The sequence below is a fragment of the Orbicella franksi genome, chromosome 1 (genome assembly GCF_964199315.1).
Source record: "Orbicella franksi chromosome 1, jaOrbFran1.1, whole genome shotgun sequence".
Lineage (NCBI taxonomy): Eukaryota > Metazoa > Cnidaria > Anthozoa > Scleractinia > Merulinidae > Orbicella > Orbicella franksi.
The window spans coordinates 36,824,648-36,850,569 of NC_138145.1; the positions used below are offsets into that span (position 1 = coordinate 36,824,648).

The 25,922-nt window shown below is 38.7% G+C and overlaps 3 protein-coding genes across 5 annotated transcripts in view; all 3 read left to right on the forward strand.

The window, feature by feature from the left end:
- Positions 1-4,781, forward strand: part of LOC145461125 (osteoclast-stimulating factor 1-like) — an 8,055-nt gene extending 3,274 nt beyond the window's left edge. The window contains exons 6-12 of one of the 2 annotated variants that reach the window (XM_081445631.1): positions 525-562; positions 831-900; positions 1,243-1,292; positions 1,486-1,564; positions 1,989-2,081; positions 2,851-2,906; positions 3,215-4,781. In XM_081445631.1, the coding sequence (XP_081301757.1) occupies positions 525-562; positions 831-900; positions 1,243-1,292; positions 1,486-1,564; positions 1,989-2,081; positions 2,851-2,897 (377 nt within the window). In that variant the 3' untranslated portion in view covers positions 2,898-2,906; positions 3,215-4,781. The remainder of the gene's footprint in view (positions 1-524; positions 563-830; positions 901-1,242; positions 1,293-1,485; positions 1,565-1,988; positions 2,082-2,850; positions 2,907-3,214) is intronic. The other variant, XM_081445630.1, reaches the window with a different exon arrangement.
- A 2,704-nt stretch (positions 4,782-7,485) lies between these two features.
- LOC145461151 (DNA-dependent ATPase/E3 ubiquitin-protein ligase HLTF-like) lies at positions 7,486-19,270 on the forward strand. Of its 2 annotated transcripts, XM_081445632.1 has the most exons (14): positions 7,486-9,180; positions 9,754-9,828; positions 10,340-10,618; positions 11,428-11,603; positions 12,269-12,340; positions 12,494-12,728; positions 13,754-13,900; positions 14,816-15,084; positions 16,054-16,233; positions 16,745-16,884; positions 17,489-17,823; positions 18,483-18,776; positions 18,871-18,951; positions 19,115-19,270. In XM_081445632.1, the coding sequence occupies exons 1-14, from the start codon at positions 7,489-7,491 to the stop codon at positions 19,265-19,267; spliced, it is 4,128 nt and encodes a 1,375-aa protein (XP_081301758.1). In that variant the 5' UTR covers positions 7,486-7,488; the 3' UTR covers positions 19,268-19,270. The 2 variants fall into 2 exon arrangements, with proteins under 2 accessions (XP_081301758.1, XP_081301759.1); XM_081445633.1 differs by lacking the exons at positions 18,483-18,776; positions 18,871-18,951; positions 19,115-19,270 and having other exon boundaries at positions 17,489-17,829.
- A 1,891-nt stretch (positions 19,271-21,161) lies between these two features.
- LOC145461247 (calumenin-A-like) lies at positions 21,162-25,257 on the forward strand. The gene is made up of 7 exons (XM_081445639.1): positions 21,162-21,314; positions 22,563-22,753; positions 23,058-23,200; positions 24,158-24,218; positions 24,560-24,651; positions 24,972-25,064; positions 25,159-25,257. The coding sequence occupies exons 1-7, from the start codon at positions 21,163-21,165 to the stop codon at positions 25,255-25,257; spliced, it is 831 nt and encodes a 276-aa protein (XP_081301765.1). The 5' UTR covers position 21,162.
- Positions 25,258-25,922: the final 665 nt, after the last annotated feature.

Genomic DNA, 25,922 nt, shown 5'->3' on the forward strand with positions numbered 1-25,922 from the left:
GTATCCCATCTAGGAAGAGATTAGTTACATGTAATACTTACAGAGTTGGAATGACTTGGTGTTCATTTAGAACTGATCAGTGATGTTTTCTGCAGCAACCAGCAAAGATTATTGTATGTGTAATAAATATTATGGAAGTCATGTAGTTTATTGAAAGGAATAGAGCAGGAAGTAACAGAGAGACTGTTTCTGCAACATGGGTCAATCAGGCAGAAGGCAAAAAGGGAACATTAGTGTTGAGGTATGCAGTGACAGTTAAATTTATTAGCAGTTAATGTTGTTAGACATAGTGATCTAATGGTTTGTACATTGGAGTTCAGATCCAGGATGTCTAGGGTCACTGTGTTGTGTTCTTGGGAAAGACATACACTAATCTCACAAGACCTTTCAACACCCCAGTGTGTAAATTGGCAGCAGTATATTGGTGGGGTAGCTTGTGAAATCTTGAAGGGCAAGCTGTAATATTTCTTGCATTATGGTACTAATGGACACAGTGGTGTTGATGATATGATCTCATTATTTAGGAAACATGGGCTTCCTTCAAGAATGCCTGCAAAACAAGGTAATCGTCTGAATCAGTCATTCTGTATGTGTGTGTTTGGGGCGGGGGAGGGAGGGGGCAATGGTGTCAATACAGTGGTTTTGGCAAAAAGTACACAAACAATAAGTATTTGTTTTACATCTTAAAAACATCTAAGGATACACTTCTGATTGTTTAAAATTTCCATTGAATTTTCAAAACTTATGTTAAAAAGAAATATAATACATTATACCAGCACACATAATTATCTAATTTATCATTATTATTTATTGAGTTTTTAATTTGACAGGTGTCAGTCAATGGTCTTGACAAGGCTGGCTCCACCCCTCTTCACTGGGCAGCACAAGGAGGACACACAGGTGTGTGTGTGTGTGTGTGAAGCAGCTTGCATAATTAATTATGCACACCCTTATGGTTACATCAAAATAATAATTGTTATAAATTGTAATGTATTATCACCAGTAATGATCATAATTATACTAGAGAGAGAATTGGAGCATTTGTTTTGTAAACAGTCAAACAGTTCATTCAGAGCTTGGGGCTAAATTTTTATAGACATCTGTAGTGACTTATAGTTTAGTACAAAACAACACACAGAGTTGATTTCTTGGTGTGAATTGCATTTCAACTTCCTCAGAGTCCATCTACCAGATTTTTCTTTCAAGTGTTGTGTTGACTTTAACTTTTACTATTTAAAACAGAGTGTGTAAAAGTTTTGCTTGCACAGCCAAGAATACAGATCTCCGTCCAGGTACACATACATTCATAGAATGTTTCATTTAATAACATTGTTATGTACGGTAGACATACAATTTATTTTGTCCTGATGTTATTGCTATCGTTATCACTTTTGTGTTCTTTTAAAGGTTTGCAAAGATTTTTATTGTGCTGTACATGCAGTTTGTTCTTCTCACTGTGTTGACAGTAATTTTTGTTTCTTTTAGAACAAGCTTGGAGACACTCCTTTGCATTCAGCCTCTTGGAAAGGTCATCCAGACATTGTTGAATTACTGCTAGAACGAGGTAAGATCTTGGTTCTTTCTCCAGATCACCATGCAGCAATTAAGACTTTTTCTGGCCTGGATATAAGGGAATTCTTAATAACTCAAACTGAATCACTAGAATTATTAAATATGGAATGATATACTATGAGCCCACTGTCATCATGTATACATGTAATTAACATTGTGATATCAGATATAGACACATAAATCATATAGCTCTCTGCTCAAATCATTTTTAACCACTGGAAGTAGGAATTAGCAGTGAATTAAATAACTTTGTTTACTAGTACCTGATTTTAACATCTACTGTGTAAGACACCAACCCTGCGGTATCCATACCTTAACAGTCTGCTAGAAGGTTAGAACCTGAACTATTTAGATGCTGTTTCAAGAAACTTACAGTCCACTGAGAGAAATTTACTTTTAAAAAAATTGACTAATAGGAGCAAGAACTGACATCCGAAACAATGCAAAGCAAACTCCTTATGATCTAGCAAGAGACCCAGAAGTTGGAAGACTATTACGAGGAGCTGTGGGTAGGTGAAATTATGTGTCTAATTAATATTAATTTTATTATGATCCTGGTATTATGTGCATGCTGATTGGACAACCAGGTGTAAAGGTGCATTAAAACAATTCCAATGTTACATACAATTAATTTTTTGCCTTTGGATAATTCTTTAAAAAAAGAACAGCAAACTGATTTAGTAATAACTCATGACATGTGCATTATTGGAAGAATTAAGGTCAACCTTTCCACACTTTCTATTTCTTGTACGCTACACGCTGCGATTTTCCTAGATGTTTATATCTATGCTCAAATGAAGAGTTACCAAAAGTGTATCTTGCCCTATATTAGTTACCAAACCTGTTTGAGTGCATCAGTGTTTTATCAAAATAAATGTATTGTATGTAATATATTAAACACAAAAGGCCGCGCTTGACAACATTTCCAAGCACTAAGAAGACAGCTGAAAATACAATGCACAGCGGAGTATTATTTTTGATGAACTACGAGATGTTTGAAAATGTGGTCAAACACTGTCTTGAGTGTTTGATACATCTTCTCAATCAAAACTAAAACTAAAGGGGAAACAGAGAAATTAAATTGTATAAATCTATGCTAATTAAGATCAGATATCCAAACACTGTCATTGGATGTGATTTCCTTTGTTTAAACTTGATGAATTATTTACTTAGTTTGAGAAGCCCTTGTCCACTTATTGTAAAGCAAAGTGTGAGGTAGCAGCCATTTTTCATTTTAGCAGCCATATAGTTAACTAGAAGCAAATCTTCATCTTTCAGAAGCCCCAGGTGCCGATGACTATGGAGAGGAAGAGGACTCTGATTAAACAGACAAGGTCTGTGCAAAAAGAGGAGTTTATAATAACTGTTCACTAGTGGATGAAAGACATAGACAGTTTTTATGTCAGGATACAATTTCCAAATATGCCGTTACAGCTAACTGTTTCATCCAAAGATAAGCACTGCTCTACTTGTATTATTGCACAAGACAATCACAGTTTCCTTGAGAAAATATGACATCCATGCAGTACTTATTTGTGCATTTTATATTACTAGCTAGTATTTATATAGCAATAGTGAATATTGACGAGCTTGAATGGTTAACTACCAAGGCATGTGACATTAAATGAAAACGTTTTTTTAGGATAACATCTTCATGCAAGAATTTAGAAGAAAACCAACTGCTTTGGATCTAGTGCTGTCATACTGGTAGCTTTAACCGTTTCAGTCTCAAAGTTAAAATCTAAATTCTCCAAACTGATTTCCATGCATTTCTTTTGTTAGTGATGAGAATTTGGTGGTACATCAACACAGTATCTCCTGATTGATGATTTTCTTTACTCTCGTTACATGACTGCTTGAAAATGTATTCATCTTGGAAGGAGAGACTAGATGTTAAGAGTAGTGAGACTTGAAGTGTCAAGCAGAAAGCAGGCTTTGTCAATAAATTACAATATGAAAATAGAGGTTTTATTGAAATTTATATCATGTGTTAATAAGTGTTTTCATACAAACAGGGCAGTTTTGATTCTTTACTTTAAATTTTGAAACTAAACTGAAAACTATAAATCTTCATATATGTTTGGTACCCAGAGGGGGCAGGGGGGGGGGGGGACTGCAATATGAAAAGGACAGGGGTGCTCAATGGAAATTTTGAAACGAACCCCTAAGAGACATGAAGATCCTGTTTTGTGGGCGTTACTTGGAATTTTTTCACCCCTAAGAGGTACCAGTTCTCAAACCATATTATCTTGTGTTGCAGTTTTTGCAGCTCAATAGCCTAAAGGGTGCCACAAAAGCTCTCACTGTGGACCTTTTGAGGCTGGACACCCTAAGAGGAACTAAAACTGCCTTTTTAACCCGTGAAATGTAGGATGAGTACCCCTTCCTTTTTTTGTATGGGAGTACTCCCCCCACCACGGGTCTGGTATAGACCTGGTATAGACCTGGTATAGACCTGGTATAGACCTAGTATAGACCTGGTATAGACCTGGTATAGACCTAGTATAGACCTAGTATAGACCTGGTATAGACCTGGTGTAGACCTAGTATAGACCTGTGATAGACCTAGTATAGACCTGGTATAGACCTTTTAACCTCTAAAAAGGTACAGTGAGTACCCATGTCCTTTTTGTATTGGAGTACTTCCCCCTGGGTCTGGTAGAGACCTTCAAAATGATTTCTGTATTTTAATAACCGCTATAATTATTGTCATTAATGGCACTTGCATTGCTACAGCCATCTGGCACAGGCAGTTCTGTTCCGTAAACTACATGTGTGTCCTGATCTGTTAACAGAGAAATGTGAAAGTAGCACTGACTAAGTTGTATTGCATGGTCTTTATTTGCTCATTCAAGTACTTTCTTTCTGTTGGAGGGTTTGGTTCAAAATTAGAGTTAAAGAATCATTTCAAGTGGACATCTTCAGCCTTTGGGACTGTAATAATTAGAGAAACAGTTTTTCACTAAAAGTAAAATAAGGTAGAACCAAGTAAGGCACAAGCCTTTAATATTGGAAAGTACTCTGCAACAACAGCTATTTTGTCCAAAATTTTCCTCAGAAAAACAGCAATTGACTCAAGAATTTAGAAAGTGGGCACCTTATACTTCATGTCAACACTTTAGAAAAGACAATGAGTATATATTTAGGTTAATTTGGTCTTGTTTTATTTTTAAAAGATTTTTTCCAATAAAATGTTTGAAAGAAATTAATGTTAGTAGTTTTGTTTTGTGGTCATTAACATATGTTTCAGATTTCAAAAGGTAGTATTCCAGAAATAACTAAATATTATAGAGATAAAGGTAATGTAAGGTAAGGTAATTCCTTTAGTACCATTTACTGTTTTGAGTGGTTTTCATTTGAGTGCCTAAAGTAATGTGCTTTTACTTTAGTTTCACATTTTTACTGCGCCATTAACCAAGGGTGCTTTCGGTTAGTGTAAAAGGGGGACTGCAGACTGCAGGTAAATTGCAGACTGAGGGTAAAATGCAGACTGCAGAGAAGGAAAGAAACCCAGACTGCAGAGTTTCTAACTGAATTGTGTTACCATTTCCACCATTGAGAGCTAACCATAAAGAAGCTAAAGCAAGTGTTATTCAGGCTAACTGGAGCCGTAACCAGAGCACCATTCAGACTAACCTTCACTACGATTAGCTGTAATAACCCTATTTATGGTTACCATTCAAAAATGGAAATAACATGCATATGATGTATACTCAAAAAAAGTTGTAGTTTGCAGTCTGCAATCTACTCTTGGTCTGCAGTCTGTGTTTTACACTGACCAAGGGTGCCTTGGGGCAGATATAGGGCTGGTGGGGGAGGGGGGGGGGGGATCTGCCATTGGAATCAATCAGAAAATTAACTTAAAAATACTTCAATAAATAGCTGGTTTTTTTATTTCGAACTATTAATTTATGCTAATATACAGGCAATGTATGTGTTGTAGGTAATTTTTTTCTTCAGGTAAATTTGATTTTTACCTAAGTAATATTTTTTTAACTAGGTAATTTTAAAACAAATTTTTTTACCTGAATATTTGGACCGAGGTGAGTCTGGGACCCAAAAAAGCAATAATTAGGAGAAAAAAAAGAAATTTTTTCAACTTGAGCTGTGTAGTCTAGTGGAGATCGAGATGGACATGTAATCTGAAGGTCTTGGGTTCAACACACGGTAGGTACTTGTAATTTCCTTCTTCCTTTGAAATTAATAATTAGATAGGAAAATAAGAAGAGGTAGGCGTAGAATAGGGAGATAGTGAAAGAGAAGAAGAAGTAGGTGGGAGCAGGGAGAGATGAAGAGAAGAGTAGGAAATGAGATTTTTCTCCTCCTTTTTTTATTTTTCTTTTCTTTTTAGAGCCCCCTAAAAATACCAGGCCCCTATTTTTAACCCCACCCCATAAATTAAAACCCTTTTTAGTTAGTTGACTGAAACAGAGCAAGAGAAAAATTACCTGGTTAAAAAAAAAATACCTAGTTAAATAATAAATTTACCTAGTTAAAAAAAAATTACCTACTGAACATTTTTAACTGCAACATATGCAAGATGTTTTATGTGCATTGTTCACAAAAGTTTACGATGTGCCCACCGTTAAGTTAGATCTGAGTTAGCATTCTTTTCACATATATATTTCAAAATTATACAGGATTCAATACATCCTCTTTTTTTCGGTATAAAATACCTGAATAACTATTGTACGTAGGTAAAGAATAAATAGAATCGTTATGTCAAGGTGAGTAGAAACTTTTAAAATAAAGGTTGATTGATTGATAGTCGCTACGGTATTAAAAGCTTTCTGGGGTGTCCCATATGAGTTTTTAACATCTTACATTACGACTGACTGTTTTAGGAAAATCCTGCAAAGCATATGATCAAAATACATTTTTCTCCGTTTCCTGTTCCATTTTCCTAACATTGTCTATGTGGCCATATTAAATTGAAGTCTCCATGGTAGCCAAAAACAGTCTTCCAATTTGACAAAAATATTCTACCACATCGTCCTCATGTTTCACGTTGCGGTTGACTTTTCTCGTCTTCCAACTCTTCCGGCTTGAGGGGACACAATTCCCTTCATTACGTTAACTTGAGTTACCATAGCAGTCTTTGTTTGTTGAATCGGAGGCAAAAAGTGAGATCGGCTTGGCCTTGATGCGCTTTCTTCCATGGCCAATTCGTGATCAGCCATGCTTCCTCTGTGAACGTGCACAGTTTGTTTTCTCTCCACAGACCGTAATCTTTGGTTTATATCGCGAGCTTCTCGAAGTAGTTCATCCAGTTGTTCCTCTGAAAGTTCGTCCAAGTTTTCTACCAGGCTTTCGTAATCCGGGTCCAATCCAACCGTTTCGTCTCCCGCAGTGTGCTCGTAAATCGCTTTATTACGAACATTCGAAAACGGGACACGCTGAGCGCTTTTTTCCGACGAGAACAATGGCGATTTTTCGCCATTCTGTGAAGAAGCCATGTTTGCAGTATAAAACCGTGTTTGTCGACAATAAAATGCAAACGCAAATGTCTGTTCAATTGTCGTGAGTACTGAGCAAACACATTTTCCATTGTTTGCAATAAGTTTGCCTATTTCACGCCATATGTCTGGTTCTTTTGTTGTCGAATGCCTAGGTTACATGTCATTTTCTCTTTGTCAAACCAGCCAATCAGAGCTCTCGGTACGCACTCCCCAGAGAATATTCTAAATATGGAAGACGACAGAGCAGTAAGGCCTGGGTATGTTTCACGGGTTTCGCGCTGAAATCGAAACCTCATGAAAGCTGGGTTACGGAATATTTTTGCTTTTGTCTTCGGATTTCAATGGTAATACCACTTCGTTAACGACAATAATAGAGATCTTTGTCTTCGGTAAGACTGTTTTTGTGATTTGCAACAGTTCAAGAGACTAAAATGGTGAAGAATTGTAATTTTTGACCATGCCCGTCATGGCGGAAGTGGATTTTTTTACAACCATGAACGGCTCGCTGAATACAAGCCTTCAAGAGGATGATCAATATTGTGATAAAGGTTCTTCACCAGTGAGAAACGAAAACAGCGGTGTCGTAGCTAGCGATCTCGATGGAAAACTGGACAACGGCGAACGTAACTCGGCTGGAAATAAATCATTGTCAACCCAAGATGGAGACGTGCCTCAAAATATGGAACAGACTCTCGATTCAGTGGCCGTCGATATGAAGCAAACCTCGTCTGAAGTTTCGTTTGACATGCCAAGTGATTTGGGGAATAATGAAGATTCCAAGACGCAGTGTTCTAGCTCAGAGAATCTAGAGTGTAACGGACAAACATTGATCCTACCAAATGCCTCAAGCCTCGCTCAAACTAACAACTGTGCTTCTGAAATTCTGCAAGTTTCTACAGAACACATTTCAACTGATAAATTACCAGATGCGTCCCAAAGCAATGAACACAAATCTGGTTTTCCTTTACCCCTTAATGCATCATTGGTAGACAGTGTCACAACTTCACCCTATTTTATAAGATCAGCTAAAAAGGCTCGCCTGTCAAATCCTGTAACACATGAAGATACAGCAGCTCAAAGTACAACTTGTTCTTTTGTCACGCCAGGAACGCCTACCACTAGTTTTCTTGCAAATTCCACAAAATCTGTAACAACATTTGCTATTGCAATGCCTGAAAGCATTAAACCAGCAGCGACAATTTCAGCCCCAGCTGTAGCACAAGATGTCTCAAAAATCACTGCTGTTACTTGTGTAAGAACATCATCCAACAGTAGCCTTTCAAATTCCTCAAAACCTATAACAACATTTGCTATTTCACTGCATGAAAGCAATGAACCAGCTGCGACAATTTTAGCTCCAACTGGAGCATCAGATGTCTTGCAAACCACTGCCGTCACTCATGTTGTGACTCCTCAAATGTTGGCGCAAGCTCTTGCTATGTGCACCTTGCCAATGAATGCTTCAGCAACCAGCACTATGGCAGGGAATTCTAGTACACCATTGGCTATTCCAAGTTTGGCTAACAAAGTAGAGGATCTGGAACCAACTTCAATATCAAATAACATGGCAACCATCTCTAGGCCATCTTTTCCAAGTACCATTACAAGTAATTCTACAGCTTTGGTTGCAATTCCAGTCCTGACGACAAAGTTAGATCCTGAAGTTTCAAATGGGTCTTCATCTTCAATATCAAATAATGTGGCAACCATCTCAAGCTCATCTTTTCCAAGTACAAGCAATTCTAAAGCTTTTGTTGCAATTCCTGTACCAATGACAAAGTTAGATCCCGAAGTTCCAATCGCGTCATCAAATGTTACCGCAAATGTTACACAAACAACAGTTGCTGTCAAACTTTGTGCAGATAATGCTGCATTGGAATCACTGCCAATTGCAAACAGTTCTACTGCCCATCCTGATATTCCAGCTATTTTTCCAGACTTTACTCCATGCAACAAATGTAACTCTATTCTTGTTTGCTCCTGCCCTGGTCCTTTCAGCACTGGAGAAGGTAGTGGAGCTGTTCCTAAATGTACAACTTGCCAAGCTAGTTGTCAAGGTGACTGCACATGTAATGGAATGAAAGCAAACCAAGTGAATGATGTAAATTCCTCTGAACAAGATGTGAAGCCTCAGATTTTTCCTGTTGTGGTAAGCGAATACGTGTATTGTGAATCCTAGGTATTGTGTTCTAAGGTGACTCTTTTCTCAATGTTTCTCTCCTACATGTACATGTACATTGATAACTTTCTGAGGAAGTGCAGGAAAAAATACTAGGCATAAAATGCTACAGACTAATGTAGTTTGCCATTGGTACGTGTAAGAGAGGAGGTCAGGGGTAGAAACCAGGGTGACTTACATTGTACAAGTTGATAAGCCAACTTCCTAGATGTATGATCCCTGTTGTTGGAACACTTAGGAACTTTTAGATGCATGTACAGTGTACATCTTGCCTTATCCACAGAATTATGGTAGCATGCAAAGGGCCCCAGTCCCAGGACTAATGTACCGTGCAGCTCAGAATTATTCCCAATCACACTGCATGTGCATAGTGTTTATGTACATTTAAGTTCACTTTGGACAGAATGTTAGGAGAATTATACATTTACGATTTTCTTAACATTTTACCCAGTAGAGTTGTAAAGGGATTCTGACTCCAAATGACCATATTTACCTGTGTACTAAAATAATGATGATATAAATTATGTACTTACTCTTCTATAGCCACTGAATGTCTTAGACCAACTCTTTGACGGCCTGGTTGAATATGACAAGATAGCAAAAGCTGAGCAACCCGAGGTACATAATTCTATGGGAAATGACTTAATATGTAAAGATACTTAGATATATTAATATAAATATTTCTGCCATGAACACTGAAGGAAAGTCCCATCTCTGTTTTCATTCAACAAGGTTGTGAGTTTGGCAATGAAATTGTTATGAATAATGAGATTGTAAGAAGCAAGACTGATGGCGTAGTGTCCATCTCATATGGCCATCTGAATTTAAAAAGTCTGCTCTGCTTTTCACTTGAAATTATTGAAAAAAAAGTTAAAAAGCATCTTATTAAGGACTGTAACATGAAAAGTGCTAACTACCTTGTACATGGTTGACATGGAAGTACAGTACTGCTCAATAGCTTTTGTTTCAATGGTCACACACTAGTGTTGCATCCACAGACTTGAAGAACCATCTTATGCAGCATAATAATTTATTACCGGTACATGATAGTGCATGCACATGAACTTGTACCACACGACAAAAACAGGTTATCCCAGCAAACAATGTAATTAATTTATTCCACTGACAGGCCATTACCACAAGGCTGTTCCCTTACCAGCTACAAGCTCTAAACTGGATGATAACAAGAGAAAACAATACTGATCTAGCTGCATTCTGGACACAAGTCAACAAGAACACATGGTTTAACAAGGGAACAAACTGGTCCACTGACAGAAAGCCTAACTCTCCCAAAGGTGGCATACTAGCAGATGATATGGGGCTTGGAAAGACTCTTACTGTTATCACCCTGATTATGGCCAATCACCTTAATGGAAAGCCAATGTTCTCTAGGCGGTCATCAACTAAGGTTGGTTAAATTGTGTACTTATTAATGGTTATTTGTTTTTAAATGAGCTAAGAAATAAGCATACAGTAAGTAATTTTTGAAAAATCTCTCAAAATTGCACAAGTTGTCAGGCTAGTGCAATTAATAGAATTTTCAAATAACAATAGTTTTCATACAGCAACTAATTTATTGTGTGAAAATTACAGCTGTGCCTGTATAATTTGCACTGCAGTGAATATTAAAAATTAATGATGAATTTGCCTGCTCTCAGCGATCACAATGATGAAATTTTCTCAGTCTTCTGATAAAATATCCAAATACTGGTAACTGACCACTCGCCCAGTGGGGCTTTTCAGCGCTAATCCAAACAATCGCTGAATGACTAATTGCAGGAGGTAGACCAGTTAACTAATAACAAGGGTGCTAAAGAATTCAACTCAGAACTACAATGTACTGAGAACTACACCAGCTAGTGGTCAGAGTAGGATTTGAACCTGCAATTTCAAGTCCAGCATCCTAACCATGGCTCGAAAAAACTTGAATTCCAGCTTGCCATTAGGACAGTTATCTCTCAAATATTGCTTGCCCTGGCCAAGTCTTAGTTTACTCTTTTGATGATTTAGTTGGCAGACGAATTGCCTGATCACTTGCCCATTGGGCAAGTGAGAATGAAAAATTACTTGCCCAGAACATTAGGAGAATCTGCTTGTCCTGGACAACATTACTGGACGGCACTTTTTTCGAGCCTTGCTAACCACTCAGCTACACTGCGCTATTGTCCATGAGGAATTAATGTAATTTGTGATGATTTTTCCATTCTGTTTTCAAAGAGAGGAGCATCAACTTTAGGCCAAGATGGAGAATGTAAATCTGAGCCTGCAGAGAAGATGGCACGCAAAGATAGCGAAAATGGTGACAATGATGGCGATGTTGAAATGGATAACAAAGAAGCAGTGAAGACAGTAACTATTAAGAAAAGAAAAGAGGTTGGAGACAAAAAGAAAAGGTACTTAATACCAGTGGTAAAGTTCTGAAAGTAACAAAGTGCATTACCTCTTATTTAGCAATCTCTTTGTACTTGTATCATTGCTTGCAGAGGGTAAATTTTGGGGATTGCTACATGTAGGTACATGTATGGGTACCTCAAATGCATACCAAATCTTAGTGAAGTTAAAAAAAACAAAACAAAACAATAAAAATGTTCTGAACATGTAGAAAAAAGAAAGGGTTTACTATTGTTGAAATGAATTTCTGTTACACCAAACAGAGTCTTGCCTAAGTTGTAGTAAGGATCATTATGATTTAAAACAAAATTCAGAACATTTTGGTTCAGTTTGTTGTATGTGTGTGTTTTAGTTGTTATATCCATTGTTTCCATTGTTATTTTCTTGTGAAGTTTTGTATGAGGCTGCTTCTTTTCGAAGATCATTTATTTCCAAAGTGTCGCGTCTTTGAAATTTGCTGATCAATTAACAACCGTGAAATTTTTCACTTTTTTTGAGGATTGCTACTTTTTTATTACTATAGTGATCTGCTGAGCAGGAAGTTGAGTGGGTGAATGGGTTGGGGTCTTGCTCTTCCCTCCCCCGCCAGAAAGGTTTGATATCTGTAAGTGTTTTTGCATACCTGCTATGTGTTTCAACATTGTTGAACTGTTTTGTAACATTTCAGGTTGGCAGACAGTAAAGCTTTAAAACAGCCAGGTTTTAGATTCAGGCAAATGTATCTCTCCAAGTTCTCCAGGTACTGTATGGGTAGATTTATTTTTTTCGTGATTAAATTTTTCATGATCTCCCAATAAGTCTCTCTAATGTTTTTTTTTTTTTTAAATGTGTTGTTGTACTGATCAGTGTGTTGTATTCTTGCTCTGATGATGATGATTCTTTTTGTTTACAGCAAAGCAATAAAAAAGGAGAAATTCAAAGAGGAGAAAGAAGTTCCCAAACCTAAAAAATCACCATCACCAATTAGCATTGATACTGATGATAAGGTTGACATGGCTACACCATGGCTGTCTGCTGGCAAACGCAGTGTTAGTGCAAATGGAACTAACAGCAACAAATCTCAATCAGATGACGAGCACGGTGCTACATTGATTGTGTGCCCACTGTCTGTGCTTAGTAACTGGACAGTAAGTGTTGAAAATAAACTCAATGTTAAGTCCCCTTGTTTATTCCTTTTTTAAACTCTACCCTCACTCCTCAGCACTAAAAAAAACCTTGAATTCAACTGTGCTATTGGACAAGCAGCTCCAAACTTTTTCTTGCCCTGGGCAAGTCTTAGTTTACTTTTTTTGTTATTTAGTTGGGAGGCAACTTGCCTGGGCCCTCACCCATCAGGCAAATGAGAATGAAAAGCTCATTGCCTGGTAGGAAAATCTACTTGACCCAGAAGAACGCACAACACTTACTGCTCCTGTGCTTTCAGTAAGACCTGGAACCTTCTAGAGGTCCAGCCAGTATTCTGTTGTGGATCACCAGCTATACTGATAATGCTACCTACCAGTTTACGAAACTTTGTCCTTTGAAGAAAGTTGTTATGAGCTTCACTTATTGCTCTCTGACAGGTGCTATGCTCCAGGAGAGCCACTTTCTTCAAATGTTATAGAAAGCACTGCCCCAGCCCCCTTTATTTGAGTCACCCTGTACTTTGCCCGTTGAGTTAGATCCCTGCTCAGTTCTCGTGTGTTTAGCCCCACTCTATTTGCAGTAAGCCCCTTTAATATATTTCACTCCGACTATTTACATGTACAGCTGTATCCCCCTCTATTTACACCCTTCCCCAACACCATCTCCCTGGACTCTTTTAATACTTGTCTTCTAGTGACATGGTATAATAATCTAGGCCCATTTTTGTACTCCTCTTGGTAGCCCACTATGTCTAAACCCCTGTATTTATGCCCAATATTCCTCTACCTCTTCTAGTTAGCTTCTGGGAGTAGAAACAAAAGAACCTGCCTCTTTTGTCCCCAAAGAGCTGTCCATTTCCTGTGTAGTGCTAAACAGTGTCTTGACCATGCATCTCCCTTTTTTCTAGTAATTCATGTCAAGTGGAATCACTTCTGTATCATTGACTTCTATCTTCTCTCTAACATGTACATGTAAAATCTATGTGAAAACATTGTGTTGATCAGCTGTTGTTTTGTGCTTTTTGTAGGACCAGATATGCAGCCATGTTCACCCAGATGTCAGTCTGCAAGTTTACATGTATTATGGAGCAGAGCGATTGAGAGATGTGAAATTTCTTAGACAACAGGACATTGTACTGACAACATATCCTACACTGACTAATGACTACAGCAGGGTGAGTATTGACACTGTACATGTATGTCCTCTGCTGTTCTGTTGTCTGTCAGCACTCAGGTGATGCTCAAGTGTCATAAAAGCACCTGTCATAAAATCCACTGTACATAGTCTCATAACATATTTTAACTTGGATTTCAATTTTACTATTGTAAATAGCTATAGGTTTTTTTTTTTTTTTTTTTTTTTGGTAGTATTTTCTTCTAATTTAACTCGTTTTTGTTACGTCCCCGTATTAGTAGGGGAGTTTTTCCCCAGCTAGGTGGTTGATGACATTCTTAATAAAGTTTCTATCTATCTATCTATCAGTAGAGATCTTTGTGAGCATGGAATACATGTAAGTTGTTTACAGACTTGTATGTCCTATTCAACCTGTTCACGCAGTTTTATTTACTTGACTGTAAGATGTGGTTTACCAATAATTATACATGTACTTAATCAGAAACATGGTGTAAAACAGTGACTGTTATTTGATCACAAGCTTGTTTCTCTAGTAAACTGACCTGTGGCCAAGTTATCGGAGATTGCTGCCTGTTGATGTCAGTTTGCAATTTTCTGTTTGTTTTTCCAGTTTTGTGTTTGGAGATGTGAAGAACTATTGAAGATGTAAAAGTTTTCTTCCTAAGTAAATTTGTTGTTATATTTCTGCTTTCTTGGTCAAAATAATTCCCTAGGAACTCAGAACGTTAAATTGCTCAGTCAACTTAAGTGTCCATTGCTGAGTGGGTTTTTGATAACAACTTCAGGGATACATGTTGGAAGGAAAACGATCGTGGACAGTAATAAATTTGCCCGTGCTTATCATGACTTGAGCCTATGTGTGAGCCTGTGTTCATCAAGTTTTCCTAGTATTGTATTGTATTGTCAGTCATTAATGATTATTATTACAAACTACGTTAATCACTGTACATTGCAGAATGACTCTCCACTTCACAAGATTAAATGGCTGCGCATTATCCTAGATGAGGGTCACACTATAAGAAACCCACAGACTCGTCTGACCAAAGCTATGATTGATCTAGCAGCAGAGCGTCGATGGGTCCTGACAGGGACACCAATACAAAACAGGCTGGATGACCTGTGGTCCGTGTGCAAATTTCTTCGCATAGAACCATTTGATGACAAGGGCTGGTGGAATTCTGCACTGGCCTCAAGTGTGAGAAGAGGAGATGAACAAGGCGTCAAGTAGGCTGCTTAACTTTAAGCATAGAATACTTAAAGAAGCTTAGTCTAGTTTGAGTTATTTTGGCCATGTACACAATTACCTTTGAATTGAGGGAAACCTGGAAATAAAAGTTTACTAAGATATAAGACATAAAAAGAAAACGCCAAAGAGATAATAATTAACCATAAAGGAAGAAGGATGGCTAAGGATGGTGAAGATTAACACGGACTACAAACGACGAACTGGAAAAATTTAGGCTTAACTTTTCAAAATGCGCAAACCTTTAACTGTAACGCACATGTAGACCCATTAAATTTCAGTCTGAATTTCAGTGAGTAGCCAGAGGAGACATCTGGCTAGTTTTAATAGCTTTTTTAATACACATAAACTGTGCTTGCCAAAGTTGTGAACTGTGTCCCAATTGAGATGAACCTGCAGCCAAGAGCACTGACAATAATTTATTTCTTTTGTAGCGCAGCAAATCAGTGTACTGAATAAAGAAAACAAGCTTTTCTCGCTTATTGAAAACCATTTTGATTAACATAGTACAAGGTACCACCCACCGTAGAAATTTGAAAACAGCATTCTCACTCTGAAAATGTATCAAAATGTTTTCCGTCCACACTACGCCGGAGAAATATCACCGGTCATTTTGGATATATGAAACGAAAAGCCGGCGTTTCAAAATTCCTTCGGTTTGAAGACCCTTTACGAAACGAAACTTACAAAACTTTAGAAATATTAAAAGCTGTGTCTTTAAATTTCTCACTTGCAATGATAATTTTTTCTAACAAAACACCGTCAATCTCGCTTACGATTTGGACGTTGAATTTTTTGGATGCCCATTTCAGGCCGTGATTTAATTTTTGGTATAATACCAATTATCCAGACTTTCATTCTGGTGAATTGAGTAAAATACTTTCGAGAGACTTGTCCTTCAAAGTAAAAGAATTGAAACGAATTGAAATGATCTACACCTTTGATTGCAGTCGTTTACAAAAACTTCTCAAGCACATTTCAATCAGAAGACTCAAGACAGATCAGGACGAGGGAAAACCACTTGTAAAGCTGCCGCCTCGTACAGTGGTCATTCAAGAGGTTGAGTTGTCTGACGAGGAGCGGAAATTATACGATGCCATGCAGAACCATGGCCAACTGATCATACGAAGGTAATTTCATACATGTAGTTTGGCTTTCCTTTAGAAAAGACGATGGCAGATAGGAGTCTGAAATAGAACTGGACGGCGTTTAAAGACATTCAAACGCACGTTTATTATGATTGTCTAGACGTGATTGTATGTTCACTAACTAATTATCCTAATCTAAAAAATATTCAATCTACACAAACCCCTATTGACCCTTTAAACTGGACCAGCGGCAAATTTCCCCTGACAGTATCAATGGATAAAGCAAGAGAGAAGGTAGTGAGAATCAGGGACATCATCACCAAATAGAAATTTCTATGATCTTTAACAAATTCTCGTAGCTAGTACCATAAGAAAATGTATGGATATCAGTGGGGTGAGTTTGTATCATGATCCACCTCCCATTTCCTTGCGGGTGTGCGCTTTCCAGCGGTTCAGCTGTGGTCATTAAAACAAAATGCACGTACAGCTGTACACTGTTAATGAAATAAGTGCAGCAGGGCTTCGTTTGCCATCTCTGCATTTCTTATTTCAGATATCTTCAAGATGGAACAGTCCTAGCGAAGTACGCGCACTGTTTTGTCATTTTAATGCGTCTCCGCCAGTTGTGTTTACATCCCCAGCTCTGCGCTAAAGAATGCGAATCACTACAACATGCACAGAATCTTTTACAAGGTAACTAGGGTAGGCACGGGCCTAACACTGTACAGATGACACTTCACAGTGTTTGGTTAGTCTATAGATGTATCCCCTTGATAATCCTCTTTTTATGCTCTTTTTACCAACGCTACGGTTATATTTTACCGGAAAAGACCTGAAAATTTTGAAATCAGTCTTCCCATCATTTGTTCTCCTGCTGCTCGTTTTGTGGCTGAGATTGAACAGATCTAGGGCTAGGGTATTGAATATACTGTGAATAAGCAATGGTCTACCTTTGGCCAAAAACATATGCTCGGATATTTTTCCGCGGTCATCGGAGAGCGAAGCATTCGAGGAAACTAGCAAACTTCGAGGGACAAATAATGTCCAAAGACAAATGTCGGAGCATCTTTTCACGCCAATGGGGTGTTACTGCGTGTATTATTCTTCAAACATTTTTAGATAAGGTCGCTCTTTTGGGGAAACCTCTTCTAAGTCGGTCAATGTTAAAATGGTTCTGGGCGCGTGAAAACATTTTGCTAGTTTGCTTGAAATGTTTAGTAAGTTACTCAATCTTGTGACGTATTTGGACCAGTCAAACGCGAGAAAATATATCTGATGTGTGAATGTGATACTTCAGGGCTAGATGATTCAGATGACGACGATCTCGATGTGGACCACGACACTAACCGACTCATCAAAGACCTACTCATGACGTTATCTTCGGGAAGTGACGAAGAATGTTCGGTGTGCCTCGACTCCCTGGTCGAGCCGGTCATCACGCGCTGTGCACATGTCTTTTGCCAGCAGTGCATTATGGATGTTATGACGTCAGATAACCTTGCTCCTCGCTGCCCGCTCTGCCGTGCGCCGCTAAATGAGAACGAGTTGATTAAAGTTCCCGAGAAGAAGAAACAGAAACCAGAAGCCAAGAAAACTAACGAGGAACCTGGAGAGTCTGAGAAAAGTTCCAAGGTTTGAGTTTTTTGGAGAGAAGTACTTTTTTAGAAACCACAAGTAATGTAAGATTTCACATATTTCTGAGGCAGTATATAATTCTCACTATTTAGCAGAAGGGCTTTTTAATAGGAGATCTTTTCTGTTAATTAACCGGTCATCTTCTTACAGCAACAGGATAAACATTTTGTCCTGGATTCTGGTTTTACAGCTGTTACTTGAAATTTCTCGGCACCTGGTTGTTTGGGGCTTTTTAAATATTATTTCCGTATAGTTGTTATTATTGAGCGAAAACAATTTTAAAAAAGTATTTTACAATTTAAGTCACAGTGTTTCTCGTTCTCCGTAACTTCTACTCGTGTTTTTAATTAACAATTAGATTATGAGCTCGAGATTTCTCTCATGTGATAGATGACGAGGGCACAGCCCGAGTCAACTATCACGCATAGAAATTGAGAGCGAAAAATCTAATTGTTTTAGTATAAATCTACTAGTCGTTCAAAACTTTATCTAAATCCTCTTCACAAACACTTCGAAAACGCCAAGAAGCGGCCCTCAAATTGTTAACAAGGGCACACGTTTTTTTTCCATTTCTTAACTATTACATACTTTAAATTCATGCCAGATTATCAACAATGTATATATTATAATAGTGCGCTTGTCACCTTCCATTTCAGCTGGATGCATTGATAGGGGCCTTATGTGCCATCCGAGATAAGGACCCGTCCACAAAGAGCCTTGTAGTGTCCCAATTCACTTCATTCTTGGATGTTATCGAGAAAGCGCTCAAGAAAGAAGATTTATCCTTTGTCAGGCTGGATGGAAGAATGACCCAAGAAGCGAGGGCCCGAGCCATAGAGAACTTTTCCAACCCTAGTTCCAGTTCTCCTAGAGTCTTCTTGTTGTCGCTGACAGCTGGGGGAGTGGGTTTGAATCTAACGGCTGCTACGCGAGTTTTTCTTATGGACCCGGTATGTTAAGTGAAACGCTGACTGTAAGCTGTTATACCAAGCAAAGGTTTAACTTATAACTTTATAACTTTGATTTTGTTTGTCACTGCTGTAGGCCTGGAATCCGGCCATTGAGGAGCAGTGTTTCGATCGCAGTCATCGCTTGGGTCAAACACAAGAAGTGATTATCACAAAGGTTGGTATATTGCATGTTCCTTCTCCCTCGCAAATACTTCAAGTCAGGTTTTAAGTAGCTCGTTTGGTTCAGTCAGAATCCAGTCTGCAAGATTCACCTGAGCCCTCGTTTTAAACGTCAGTGTCGTGACCATCATTGCGTGACGGAGTGCTTTGTCTTTCAGTACATTGTGATGAATTCCGTGGAAGAGCGCATGCTCAGCTTGCAGGAACAGAAGCGGACGCTGATGGGCCAGGCCTTCGGTTTACAAACACAGAGTCAGGAAGAACGGAGGCGAGCTCGAGTGCGGGATATCAAGCATCTGATTGGCCTGTGAACGTAAGATACGGCAAATTATCGTCTTGTGATTGGGCATGAGAAAATCTATAGATTGCAATGTGTCTCGGCGACGTAAGGAACTGCTGAACAAGAACTGATTTTTGATGAGGAGATCAATGGTTTTAATGCTGTAGGTGAAGAACTTTTATTTCAATTCAAGCATTGTCGCTGGGAATTCCCGAGCCTTATAAAACTTCTGTGTTCAGTTCTTATCCCTGTTTACGTTGGTAAAGGTGCCTTAGACCAGAAATATTACAGCTTAGAAGGTTTTGTACAAGATTCAAGCGCTTGTACTACTTTGACTGACAAAGAAGACTGATTGTTTTGTTAGGCATAACTAAAATGAATACTCCAAAATAACGTTGTCCAGGCCCCAGTTGTTTCGACTGATAAATCACCATCCAGTAGATAACTCTTAACAAAACAAACCACTTTCCACTGGATAGTGATTTTTAGCGGATAGCGTTATCCGCCTTTCGAACAACCCTGGCCAGGGAGGTTACCAAGACAACAGTATGTGTCTTAATGTAATTGATTGAATAGCGAGACATCCTTGATCATACAGTTAGTTTCTACTGTTTTTTCGAATGACCTATGTTGAAGTATATGTTTGTCTGATAGCTACAAATAATACCGGAAGTTATTTAATTCATGGATGCAAGTAATTGCTGCCATTTTTTGAGTATTGCACGCTTAGACCGTTCCTGTTCAGTGTTTACCATAAATTTTACAGAAAGTCTAGTCTTTAGCAATACATAGATATATATTTTTGACATTGACAGCATTTGCAAAAGGGGAACCTGAAGTATTTTATAGTGATTTAAAGCCAGAACGTTATCCCCGAACGCTGGTAATGAGCGTCAAATAAATATTTGTTTGAAGAGTATACCACAACGCCTTCAAAAGGAGTCTCCGTGCTCTGAGTTACAAGACTGACCGGAAAGCGGGAATAAACTTATTGAAACACCTGTAAGAATATTCACTGGACAAAAAGAGACTAAATACTTTTTTTTTTCGTAAGGTGCTTAAAGCTAATTATGTAAAACTTAAGAACAACAATTGATGAAAAACTTTTGGGCTAATCCTTACTAAACCTAAGTACAACACGTCACCTCCCCCCCCCCCCCCCCCCTCCCTCACTACCTAATAGAGATCAAAATTCATCCCTGTTCCATGTACTTTTTCCAAAAGTAAACATCGAGCATTGAACGGGCCCATTTATGCCTTCATCATGAACATTTTCGTGAAATTTTTAGATTGAAGCAGGACAAGATCGTAATTTTTTCTTTCATTTTTTAGCCTGCGCCCCTCTTTCGTATTCCTGTCCTCCTTTTTCCCGCGGGATATGGGGGTACGATCATCATACGGATGTAGGCGCGACTGCAGATAGAAAGCGAAGAATCACAGAGGAACTGTGAGATTATCTGCAAAACAAGTAACGCCAGGATTATCTGGAGTCCGGAATAATCGTCTTGGTTCAACTTCTCGCGCTAAAACTGAATAGTCAGCATGTCCGTAACGCATTCTGTAGAAAGCGTGACCGATGCGAACGAGTATCCCTTGAGGGAAATGAAACACAACAAGTTTTACCTTGCAATTCCTGCCTACATGTATGTCTCCGCGAATAACTCGATTTTAACGGTTCGCCCTGTGCAACTGACGATCCGATGAAGTTAAGAGATTAGAGGAAGTATTATCTGATTTCAGTTTAGAGGAATCTTCATTCTATGAAAAATTAACTTTACCGGAAGCGGAGTGTCGATGTCACGCAATTTTCGAAGACAAAGTCCCTTGTTCATTATTGTTCGCGTTGCCGTCGACGGTGCTCTTCTTCGATAGTTTTCGAGTCTGATTATTTCCCAAGCAATCTAAGACTACAGACGTTGCAGTGGCATGGCTTCGCTCCTGATATTTTTATTAACTTGCATTTTGTGTCGGGGAATAACAGCAAATTTTAAAGGACCTGACAGATCATACATTCCTAAATCGGATCTTAAAGGACAAACGGCCCGGTCAGACATGGACAAGGATAAAGCGAATCTCAGGTTAGTGACATAACGCTATTTTTTACGTTTTAACAGTACCTGGTAAAAGATGAATGAGTTTAAACACACCAAAAGCTTTCCCCTGCATTTGATGACATTTTGGCGGGATGAATTTTTGTAGCTTGTTTCTGTGAGTAAAAAATTTTACGTGTTAAGGTTTACCAGCAGAGCACGTTGTTTTTATTTGATACAATATCATTTACTTTCGATCAATGGACTTAATTTATATCTTCTCGTTTTGACACAAAGCTACAAAGATTTTAAGGTGTTACTGTTAACCGGAAATTCTTTGCCGTCATTGTGACATCCTCTGTTGCCTTCGAAAGGCAAGCGTTGCGTGACATTCATGAGCTTTTCTCTTTTTTCGGTCGTCACGCAATATTTCTTCCAACTGAAAGCTGCTAAAGCGAAATAATTATAGCAACTCTTAATGGCGAGAAGAAACAAAAATAACGATCACCACTAGAGTGAGAGAGAATGCGAAAAAGCTTAAGGACATGGGGTACTCAACATAGTTTTAAGTCTTTTACAAGGGGATGCTCATACCTTGGGTGGAGTGTCCCATGTGAAAAGGTCGGGGAAGCTCGTCGTCTCGTGTCTGGTCTTCTCGCGTATAAATCAAGGATTCTGATCCCACTTAGGGTGTTGATGACGAAACGCCACTATTTTTTGCTGTCAAAGTATCTTTTAGGGTGGATTTGAAAAAATAATAAAAGAAACGTTCTTATTTCCGTTTTTAGGCCTGATTTCCGCCGGTTTCTTGACTCCGGTGTACAAGCTCCTTTCTTGAACATTTGTATCTTTTAGGGGTCAAGTTAAGTTCCAGCCACGCCCGGATTGGTCTCCTTTAGAGGTTTAATTCAATTTTTCTGACGGGCACCCCCGACCTTTCCATATGGGAGTAACCCCTCGGGGCTCATACCCATATCATTATACGCGTTTTTTTGTTTGGCCCTATCATTTCCTAGCTTCATACAACGAAGGCGGTTGGTTTATGACAATTCAGCAATCCATATTCTAACCTGCGAGCAGGCTCACCTTTGAGTCACACGCGCGAGCGGCGAGGAGCAAAGCGATTCGGCGGGAAGGAGTCTGGTGTAGAGTCTTGTCTCGCGGCTTTACCGCTTTATTTCGCGCGTGCTTGTGCTCCAACGTGAGCCCGCTCGCAGGCTATCCATATTCTGTAGCACGGATTTTGTCTAAACTACTCCTTGGGTACCCGAGCTAAGCATTTTTTCTTTGTTATAGGTTGGTTATTCCATTAATTGATAAAAATGGAGATGGTCAAATATCAGTCGAAGAACTTGCTGCCTGGACAGGCAGGAGTATGAAGAATTTTTACAAACAAGAGGCCGAGAATCGGCTAAAGACACTGGACACGAATAAAGACGGCAAGGTCTCTTGGGAAGAATATATCAAGGGCGCTGAAAACAGAGGAGGTCAGTGATAGCGCCCTTTATGTTTGTGTGGGGTCAGGAGGAGGGAGGCTTGGGGGGGGGGTAGGGTGCGTAAAGACTGACTGTACTGTGCTCTAGGAACTTTTAAAAATTCTAGGCCTTTATGTACTATGGCAAATACTCCTTTTAGAAACAAGCTTAATGTGTTTTTTATTGCGGATTCAACTGAGCTAGGAATCATTCTTGAAACATAAATCACGAATACATAAATTGCGAGGATTAAAAATAATAGAACTTTGAAGTTTCTAGCTTGAAGGGTCAATTGTCTCACGATGTTATTTCGCAGGTTTTACAGAGAAACAAAAAAAGCGCGACAAAAGAAGATTTGATCACGCTAACGCGAAGGAAGACGGTTTACTATCACGTGATGGTTTGATTTCTATGTTTCATCCTGAAGAAAATCCAAACATGTTTGAAATCATAGTTGAAGTAAGATTTTGTTGTGTTCTTTGTTCTTTGTAAACCCTGATATATGTATCTTATTAACCAACCGTGAAGGCCATACTTTTAGTATATCGAAACGAGGTCCGTACAAAAAAGACCAAACGTTGATATTCTCGCCGTACGTTCCTTGGCAAGCTTAGTTCAAGAAACTAAAGAACTTAGAATGGTCGCGCGAGATCATTCGGGACAATTCCCGTTCCAATACTCGAGAAATATCGGACCGGCAATGGAGCAATCTAATTGGTTGATTTAAGTAATTGCCCCTCTGAACTAACTTAGTCGTGTGATAAATAATAGTATAGTCCCTTAACCATAATTAACATGTTTCAGGGCGCTTAAAAACAATGTGGACTTCCTCACGTCAATGTGCAGATACAACGTTGGTCAAATGTAGCTATTTCAAGCGGTATTTTTTGCGGTTTCTCAGCTCACATTAATTTTTGCGGAGTACAACCCTGAAATTTATAAAGATGTACAACGCACGTGCTGATCGCCATTTTGTTTTGAGGCATTTTTGCTGCTTCTTGTATCGCTCGTATCTAAGCTCTCCTTGACCACGAGTCAAGAATTAACCGTTGACTGCATGCGAGTTTGAGTTTGTCCTCTGTTACAACGTATATCATTCACGAGACAATGAAGACTAAGACAGTTGATCCCTCATATAGGCCTTATTCCTAAGGTAATCCGTCTTAAGTTATTTTCAGACGTAATACCCTCTTCTTCTACAGGCGCGTTGCGTGTGATTAGTTTCGTGGAGAATGAAATTACGCGTGGACTAGCTGTTCACGTGAGTAACATTAGCTTCACAGGATTGGCCATTTCCGAGACTGATAAAGATCTAGAAATAACTTAAGAGGGATTTCCTTGGGAATAAAGCCTATATAGGGGATTGACTCTCTTATACCCTTCATCCTCTCCTGACGCACTGTGTAATCTCTTTAGGAATTCATGGAATTCGTGGATACCGACAAAGATGGGTTTCTATCATTCGATGAGTACAAAGGTAAACATATCTCGCGGATTTTAATGACCATTTTTCTAGGGGAGGTGAGCATCGGATATAAGTAGGGACCTCCCAAGGGGGGATAGCATATTTCCTTCATCCACTTAAAATTTCACTTTTTCTCCCTTGTTCCCTATAATAAATTCTATTGTTACCTAAAATGTTTTGTCACTAAGTTTCCTTCAAATGTAGAGATATCCCTTGTTCGCTCAAATTAATCCCAAAAATATCACTTGTTCCCTTGAAATAAATGATCAAGTTCCCTTGCTCCCAAAAACCCTGAGAGGCCCTCAATTAGATGATGCTGACCCGCGTAAATTGCTAACTATTTTTTCCTGCAGGTAAAACGGTAGATACTGGCAGCACGGACCAACGGACCGCTGAAGAATCTTTCAAAAGGCTTGATCAAGATAGTGATGGAAAACTGAACAAAGTGAGTATTAAGGACTGCATTTATTCTTGTCTTAAATTCCCTGTGAAATGAAATAAAAATATTTTCTTGAAGGAAACTCAACATTGTAAAGATTAGAAAGAGTAGCTTTTTCCAGGTTCAGTAGCTTCTTAAAACGTTTCCAAGGTGGCGAGCTAAAATAGGAAACTTCGCTGGAAAAAAAAAGAGAGTGCCGCCATTGTAATGAAAGACTGAAGCACTGCAGCCAACTAAACAACCGCTTACAGGGTACATCTACCTTTCATACCAGTTCGTAGTGTCTTATTCTTTTTACATGTCGCTGATAATGCGTTTTATTAAAGGAAGAGATGAAACTTTGGTTGGCTGCCGTTAATACTTCCTCTCAAGCAAAGAACCAAGCAAAACGGCAAGTTAGCATGGCCGATGATAATAAGGTAAGACTACTGTAATAAAAGTCAAATGAAAATTGGAAAGCTGCTTGCAATTGAAGGTTGTTGGACTGAAAGTTTACCATGTTAATCCACACAGGATGGTGTTTTAGGTGAAATGGAAATTCTCAACCACATAGGAGTTTTCACTGGACGCGAAGGGCTTCGGACAGGAGAAGGAGCCAAGGACGAATTATGAAGCTCTGAGTTTCTGTTGGGTTATCGCGTCGCAATGCTGTTGTCACAGAGTGCAGTGGCAGATAAATCGAGAATGATGTTTCAACAGAGAGATACTTCAGAATGAGCGTGAAGAAGAAGACAAAGGCAACAAACAAACAGACAGTATAACTGCTTTATAGCAGGCAGGTTTTTGTATTCAGTTTGTGACAGCAATATTGTTAAACAGCGGCTACGAGGTAAAAACATGACGTGGTGACTAATCTCGTACCCAGATCTCACTCTGTTTGACTCTGGCCGTGGAAGATTTGGGTTCGAGCTTAGTTAGTGACAGATGCGAGTTGGTTTCTACTGTTTTCTGTTTGTTTATTTGTTTGTTTGTTTGTTTGTTTGTGATATATTTAAAGCAGCTCACTTTCGTGCCGTTATGGTCCAGTAACATTGTCTCATAAGTTTTACAGTTAATCTAGCAATTGTTTTGCATCTTTTCATTAAACCTATTGATCACGGAAAAACTACGGCTCGAAAGTAATGTGAAAGCATTTACAACCAGTATGTTAGAAATTTAAACCAAACTGGCAGAAATCAGTAATACGGAAAAGTGGCTCGTCAATGAAAAAAAATAGATGATAAGTCTTTTTAGAAGCACTTAAAGACCCCTGTGGTGGAATTTACCTTCTTTGATGT

What these genes read in the sequence shown, in the direction of transcription:
- LOC145461151 (XM_081445632.1), top strand. Translation starts at nt 7,489, where the DNA reads ATGCCCGTCATGGCGGAAGTGGATTTTTTTACAACCATGAACGGCTCG. An exon ending in CTGTGCTTAGTAACTGGACA is followed by an intron (nt 12,729 to 13,753) that starts GTAAGTGTTGAA and finishes TGCTTTTTGTAG; the next exon opens with GACCAGATATGCAGCCATGT. An exon ending in GGCCAACTGATCATACGAAG is followed by an intron (nt 16,234 to 16,744) that starts GTAATTTCATAC and finishes TTCTTATTTCAG; the next exon opens with ATATCTTCAAGATGGAACAG.
- LOC145461247 (XM_081445639.1), top strand. Translation starts at nt 21,163, where the DNA reads ATGGCTTCGCTCCTGATATTTTTATTAACTTGCATTTTGTGTCGGGGA. An exon ending in AAGGATAAAGCGAATCTCAG is followed by an intron (nt 21,315 to 22,562) that starts GTTAGTGACATA and finishes TCTTTGTTATAG; the next exon opens with GTTGGTTATTCCATTAATTG. An exon ending in GTGATGGAAAACTGAACAAA is followed by an intron (nt 24,652 to 24,971) that starts GTGAGTATTAAG and finishes GTTTTATTAAAG; the next exon opens with GAAGAGATGAAACTTTGGTT.